General features: G+C 42.2%; 1 protein-coding gene across 2 annotated transcripts in view; it reads right to left on the bottom strand.

Moving 5' to 3' along the window:
• The window catches only part of trpm4a (transient receptor potential cation channel, subfamily M, member 4a), a 43,023-nt gene that overhangs the window by 14,589 nt on the left and 20,934 nt on the right, over window positions 1-7,500 (bottom strand). For both annotated transcript variants that reach the window (XM_053239269.1, XM_053239270.1), the window contains exons 5-10: window positions 7,356-7,500; window positions 6,896-7,073; window positions 3,648-3,712; window positions 2,496-2,726; window positions 1,602-1,704; window positions 1,042-1,160 (exon numbers count right to left, since the gene is read on the bottom strand). The exon at window positions 7,356-7,500 is cut by the window's right edge and continues 19 nt beyond it. In XM_053239269.1, coding sequence (XP_053095244.1) covers window positions 1,042-1,160; window positions 1,602-1,704; window positions 2,496-2,726; window positions 3,648-3,712; window positions 6,896-7,073; window positions 7,356-7,500 — 841 coding nt within the window. The remainder of the gene's footprint in view (window positions 1-1,041; window positions 1,161-1,601; window positions 1,705-2,495; window positions 2,727-3,647; window positions 3,713-6,895; window positions 7,074-7,355) is intronic.

The following is a 7,500-nucleotide window of genomic DNA, read 5'->3' as shown; positions in this document are numbered from 1 at the left end:
TCCTAACTTTCAAAACCCTGATTTCAAAATTATTGGCACCCAAACATTAAAAATTTGGCAAGTATTAGCCAGAAGAATAGAGTATAAGCACGCTCAGTCTCTTCCTGTGATGTTTGATATTTACTGCGTGTGTGTTTGAGATCATTGTCTTGTTGAAAGTTACATCTACAGAAAAGACGTAACCTCCTAGCAGAGGCAACCAGGGTTTGGTTTGAAATCTCATGGTGCTTTTTTTGCCACGGTATTTCATGATGCCATCGATCTTCACAAAAGCCATGAAATGGACTCATCACTGAGCCACCTCCAGATTTTAAGGTGACATTTACATATTTTTCCATCGTGTGTAATGTTTATTTTATACCGTCTTGTTCAATCATTGCCCTCATGGGTGCCAATAGTTCTGGAGTTCACAGTAAATAATTATACAGTACACTATAATTTCCTTCTCTAATTGTTTCCAGTGTTCAATATTTTGTTTGGTTTTAATTACTAGTTTATTCTTGCATTAATTGAATTTGCAGATGGTGTGTTTGTGTGTATAAAAGTGCTTCAGAAGAAAAGTTCTGTAATAATGCTGCAATCAGAAAGACTTTAATAAACCAGTTTAACGACAGGAAAAGACGATCTCCGAGTCAGAAATGTGCAGCAGAGAGAATTCTCTCAAATCAGAATTCCTAATCAGATAAACTCGATGAGATCAACGCTGCTCGAGTTTACCAGCAAAAACACAAAAACACACCCTTGTTTACAGCACTGGAGAACTGCAGGAGGTTGAAATCTGCTATAATTATGATGTAATGATAGTTTTTCAGGAACGTGTTGCTTCCAGCAGACAGACAAAATGTCCACACGCAAATATATATAAGTTTCCAAATATAAAATTCAAACTATACATATTCTTTGCTGTGGGTCTTAATATGTGTGTTTAGATCAGATGTTGTGAACAGAGTCAGATAAATGTGATGCTGAAGTACAACAGAGCACAAAAAAAACATTTAAAATGTACAAAGTGGGTGTAAAGACACCTGCACTTCCTCTGACCTTCCACTGGATGTCGCCGTTGAACAGCTCGCTCTTTGCGATGTCCACTCTGTTCCAGGCCACGGCCAACTTCAGCTCCTCTGTGTACTCACTGGAGTTACTGTTCACCTGCTTACTGGCTACACACACACACACACACACACACACACACACACACACACACAGTTTTGTATTTTCTTTTTTTTTTGACAAGAGAAGGGTTAAAAACATGCAGCAGACAAAACATGTTCAGGCAGAGACAAAAAGATTTCACAAAAAGGTGATTGAAACCATTTGCTCTCTCTCTCTCTCTCTCTCTCTCACACACACACACACACACACAGAACACACACACACACCAGCAACAGGTGGAGATCAGGAAACAGGAAGTGACCACTGAGTACTCAGAGAACTGAATGAATGTCCACAATCAGCACAGTAAACAGATGTTTATTCATCACCATCAGCTCGGCACGCATCAGCATTTGCAACTCATTTCCAGCTGGATGAGTCACACAGAATTTGCAACTCAAATCACGTCCGAGTCGTGTGACCCGAGGACACTGTAGCCGTGAGCTCACCTCGCACCAGGGCTCTCAGGATGACCGTGTCGAAATCATCAGGACTGTCCTGTTCCCCGTGGAACACCGTGATCAGAGATCTTTTCTGATAGATACTCAGAGCCTGCAGACAGACAGGCAGACAGAGACAGGCAGACACAGACAGACAGACAGACACAGACAGACACAGACAGAGTCAGAGACAGACAGATACAGAGTCAGAGACAGAGACAGACACAGACAAACAGAGACAGAGTCAGAGACAGAGACACAGACAGACAGACAGACAGACAGAAAGACAGAGTCAGAGACAGACACAGACAGAGGCAGGCAGAGACAGACACAGACAGAGGCAGACAGACAGAGTCAGAGACAGACACAGACAGAGGCAGAGACAGACAGACACAGACAGAGGCAGAGACAGACAGACACAGACAGAGGCAGACAGACAGAGTCAGAGTCAGAGACAGACACAGACAGAGGCAGAGACAGACACAGACAAACAGAGACAGTCAGAGACAGACAAAGATAAAGACACAGACACAGACAAACAGACAGACAAACAGAGACAGACAGACAGACAGACAGAGACAGACACAGACACAGACACAGACAAACAGACAGAGACAGGCAGAAACAGACACAGACAGACAGACAGAGTCAGAGACAGACACAGACAAACAGAGACAGACACAGACAGAGGCAGACAGACAGATACAGAGTCAGAGACAGACACAGACAGAGGCAGACAGACAGACACAGACAGAGGCAGGCAGAGACAGAGACAGAGACAGACACAGACAGAGGCAGGCAGAGACAGAGACAAAGACAGACAGACAGGATTTAGTTATGAAAGTCCCTGATTGATTTATTCATTTCAAATCTGAAATACAGAAAGAAACGTTTCTCTCTCACCTGGTCCACCAGCTTCTCCAGCGTTTTCTCCAAGGGGAAATGTTTCTTGATGATCTCTCGCACTCGGTCTCTGAGCTCGTGGTTGAAGCTGGAGCTGTCTCTGCCCTCACCGTCCACTGGAGACGCCGCACGGCTCAGGTCACTCAGCAGCTCCGAGATCATGTCCGCCGCAGGACCCGAACCGTTCAACACCAACCAGGGCGTGGTCTTCTTCAGAGACATGTCCATCCTCTGAGCACAGACAAATGTCCCTTAGACACTTAGCAGGAGGGGGGAATACAAAGAAACAGACAGACGGATACAGAGAGCGACAGATGCAGAGACAGACACAGAAAAACACAGACAGATACAGAGAGAGAGACAGGCGGACATACAGATATACAGACAGGTAGATGGAGAGAGACAGACAGAGACAATGAGACAGACAGACAGTCAAATAGACAGACAGACAGGAAGAGAAAGAAAGTGACAGACAGACAGGAATGAAGAGACAGACAGGCAGACAGACAAACAGAAAGACAGACAGGAAGAGAAAGACAGAAAGTGACAGACAGACAGACAGATAGACAGACAGGAATGAAGAGACAGACAGACAGACAGGAATGAAGAGACAGACAGACAAACAGGAAGAGGTGACAGACAGACAGACAGGAAGAGACAGACAGGAAGAGACAGACAGGAAGAGCAGACAGACAGACAGGAAGAGACAGACAGGAAGAGACAGACAGGAAGAGACAGACAGGAAGAGACAGACACCTCTGAGACAGTGAGGGAGTTTGCTTTTAATGCTAAATATTTTAATAAACACTGGAAGACGTTTCTCCAGTCAGGTCAGAAAGACAGACGTTAATTACACTTTCAAACCCCCTACAATGGGCCGTACCGTTCCTCAGACTCCGCCCCCTCGTTACATATTTTACATATTTGTTTTTAAAGGAGCAGTAAAACTGGACGTATCACAGATCAGCTTTTTCCACAGATCGATGTGAGAAATGCTTTTACGCCGAGAAGTTTTAGTGGATTTACGCTAATTATAATGTACAGAATGTAACGTGTTTATTCATCATCAGTTTTCTTCACCACTGTTTACAGTTACACGTCTAATTTAAAGCAGGGACGAGAAGAAAACAGTAATAACACTTAATAACACACCTTCAGCACAGACGCATCGCCAGAAATCAGCATACACAGCACAGGGATCTCGATACTCCCACTGCCTGAGGAGGAGGAAATAATCACAGGGTTACGGCATTTATACCTCCTTAACGTGAGCGTTCCTCAAAAAACACAAATATTAACCTCAGACGTGTGGGAAGTTTGTTTCACACACACTTGCATCTTTTTTCAATTTTTCAACAACTTCAACACTGAGTGTGTGTCGCTCACACTGTTCCTCTAACTAAATAAGAGTCATGCTCTGTGAACGTGAATGACAGATAAAGTCTGATTTTTTAAAGTCTGATGTTAATGTAAATCTTGATCTGATTTTTTTTCCTTCCAATCACATCAGGTCTATTAATAAAACCTCACACACACTCCTCACACGTGTGTTTCTAAAGAGGAGACCGGATGGATGAGGAACAGGCCCATGTTGATCTCCGGAGGTCCTGCCCTTCCTCTTCATCCTCTCTTTCCAGCTCATGTTTACGTAAAATTTTTAATGAAAGAATGAAAGGAAGTAAGCAGTTTGCTTTGCGTTGTTGTGTCACTGGGAGCAGGATGGACTGATTACATCAACATGAACGTGAACAGAAGTGGATTAAACACGGGAAAGAATATTAAAGAAGACTGTAATGTAGGGTTCTTTGGTTCTTGGCTTCCTGGAAGCCTTTCAGGGTTCTTTCAGGGTTCTTTCAGGATTCTTTCAGGGTTCTTTCAGGATTCTTTCAGGGTTCTTTCAGGGGTCGGGGATAATTAAAACTCTGTGTGCGATCTGTACAGCATATTGGACACTAAAGTGTTGCAGTGCATTGTGGGATTTCATGAGCACACCCTGAGGTGGACCACAATACAGCAAAACTGCTAAAATAGCGCACTATGTAGTGAATATTGTGCGATTTCAGACATTCTTATGGAAGTATTTTGTGGACTAATTTCAAAAGTAATTGTGTTTTCTAGTTGTAGACGCATAACTTGTGATATAATTCAAATGAAAACGCAAATCGCGTATTACCATCTGCATTTTGGTTTACATGAAGGCACAGTGTATTTAGAAGCGACGTCAGTCAGGCTGACGGCCAAGAAGGAAAACGTGCTGAACAGACGATTGTGTTTCACATTTTCCTTCTTGGCCTTCGACTGTCACTGACATCACTCCCAAATACAAACACACCCGTAGTAAACTCCAGCCCCAGCGCTGAGTGACAGGCATCGGAAATGCAAATGCAAAGGGAATTATGATTCCATGTGAACTTTGGCAGGCTTCAGACTCGACGACGAGGAAGTGAAATAGCAAACGGGGTAATTGTTATTGCTATTTCAATATGACAGTCGTAACTCGTAACACATGAGAAATGCAACTGCAAATGGACTTGACTTTTCCATTTGAAATTTGACAGACTTTGTACGTTCGTGTAAACGAAAATGCAGAGGGTAATAATACACGATTTACATTTTCATTTGAATGATATTTTATGACAATTTATGCGTCCACAAATAGAAATCACAATTACAAATACAATTTGTAATTACTTTTGAAATTATTCTGGAAAATACTTCCACACACTCCCTCTGCTGTAGAGTAGACTGTGTGTAATTGTTAGGGTTCAGGTGTGACGTGTGCTGAGCCTTTGATAGGAACAGATGGAATTATTGACTCGAACTTTGGACTCGTTTAAGATAAAATCTAACAGAAACGCCAAACATGCGGGAATTACAGTAATCTAATCACGAGGTTATGAAAGCATGAACCAGCTAAACGTGTGTGGAAACGCCACTGAGCTAAAAAAAAAGTGATTTTGTTACGTGACCTGAGTGTGTTTGGTCAGGATTTAATTTAAGAAAGTCTAACAATGATTTTAGATCTTACAGTGTGAGAGGAAATGCTGTGATGGAACTGATTCACAAATAAATCTGCATAACAGGAAAAAGCTAAATAATCTAGCCAGGAGGAAAACGCCCGAGTGACAAATTAAAGGAAAACTTGTTCTGCTTTCAGGGAAAAATATCAACTTTCTCCATCATTGCGCCATCAACTGCACACCATGAGTTAGTGAGGTAAAGCTGCCTCACGCCCGAGCTGAGATCTGACGTTCCATTCCATATATAATATTTATATATATATATATATAGAGAGAGAGAGAGAGAGAGAGAGAGAGAGAGAGTATATACTGTACAGAGATACTGTGGACTCTGCATGTGGACAAATCAAAGCTTTTATAAACTGCAAAAAATTATATCTTAGCAAGTAAAGTATCATGAATATCTTGAATATTGGCCACTTCATCTAATATTTCTCATTATGAGATTATGATAAATCAAATCTATCATTATTCAGCCTGTTTTTAGATCAAGCCTTCAATTTTCTTGTTCTATTGACAGATCATTTTGATTCTTTCTAAAAATAAATACTTAAATTTAGAAAAATGATCTGCCAATAGAACGAAACTATTTCAAGCTTGTAGTTAGTCAAACATTTGGAAATAGGTTTAATAATTAAATATTTGTTTTATTGTAATCTTATAATACTAATAAATACTAGATAGATTTGAATCTACTGATAATATTTTTGCTGATGTTCTTTGCAGCATAACATGATTTATTTATTTATTTATTTTTTTTAGAAATGCCATTTTAACATGGAGTAAAGTTTGTATATAAACGTGTATTTTATTAACTGGAAGCCACTGGAGGCTCGGATCTCAGCTTTGGAGTGTGATAGGATGAAATAAAGTGCACTCCTGTCTGTATCTTGGTCTCAGTTTCTTCCTCAATTCATCCTGTAAATAAAACACGCAGCTTTTGGACGCACAAATTTAAACATTGTAATGATTGTTAGCGTTTAAGGGAGAAATGCAGTGCAAGAGATAATGATTAGTAATGTGAGTCCCAGCTATTGTGCCACATTTGTGAGAAAGAGCGATTGTCTGTATACTGCACACTGTACATCAACTTACTACTAAAACTTCTTCTGATAAAACATTAAAATCGTGCAGATGCTGTGGAAAAGAGCATGTTTCAGGTCATTTCTAAAAAAGAAGAGCATTAGATCTGAGCCTTCTATTTATTTAACTCAAAGTCAGTCAAGCCCCGCCCCTTCTCCATTTTCACTGGTTGCTACTTTTAACCAATCACAATCGTTTCTACCAACTGGATCCAGTTTGCAAACACACACACACACACACACACACACACACACACACACACACACAATTCCTGAAGCCCCGGCTCGTTTCTCTCACCCCAGATCCCGGTGCGCTGATGAGAGATGAATTTCTCCAGGTTGGTTATGAAGCTCGTCTCTCCACCCCGGCGGCCGACGCTCCCATCATCCACCAGGAGGAAGGCCTGATAGTTACTGTCCAGGTAACACGAGTCCCGTGACGTGTTCTGAACATAATATCTGGCCGGGAAGCTGCCCTGAGAGAGGAACCAGCAGGACACAGGTCAGTTAGTGTGTTACAGGGGTTACTGTTTACAGATCAAGCCACAAAACGTGTGTGTGTGTGTGTGTGCGTGTGTGTGCGTGTGTGTTTAAGCCTTTGTAGATGAGTCATGAGTCAATATGACACAGTCCTGCTCTGTTCTCATGAATTGATGCAAAAGTTAAGACACACTACAGCTCATTTCAGTGCGATGAATAGCTGTGTGTGGGAAACGGATGACTGAGCGATCCTCAGGTGTGTTCAAACGCTTCTGCACCTCAGCGTTGACGAGTTGATGTCGGTTGGCCACCAGGCCCCAGGGGGCCACGCCCAGAGCCACCACTTTGGACTGAGACGCAGCCGCAGTTCCGTGATCCCTGACCGCCTCGCCGACGCAGCGGCCCACGCCCTCCCTCAGCCCA

The sequence above is a fragment of the Pangasianodon hypophthalmus genome, chromosome 13 (genome assembly GCF_027358585.1).
Source record: "Pangasianodon hypophthalmus isolate fPanHyp1 chromosome 13, fPanHyp1.pri, whole genome shotgun sequence".
NCBI lineage: Eukaryota > Metazoa > Chordata > Actinopteri > Siluriformes > Pangasiidae > Pangasianodon > Pangasianodon hypophthalmus.
The sequence above is the reverse complement of the archived record's forward strand: the minus strand, read 5'-3'. Positions and strand labels throughout refer to the sequence as shown.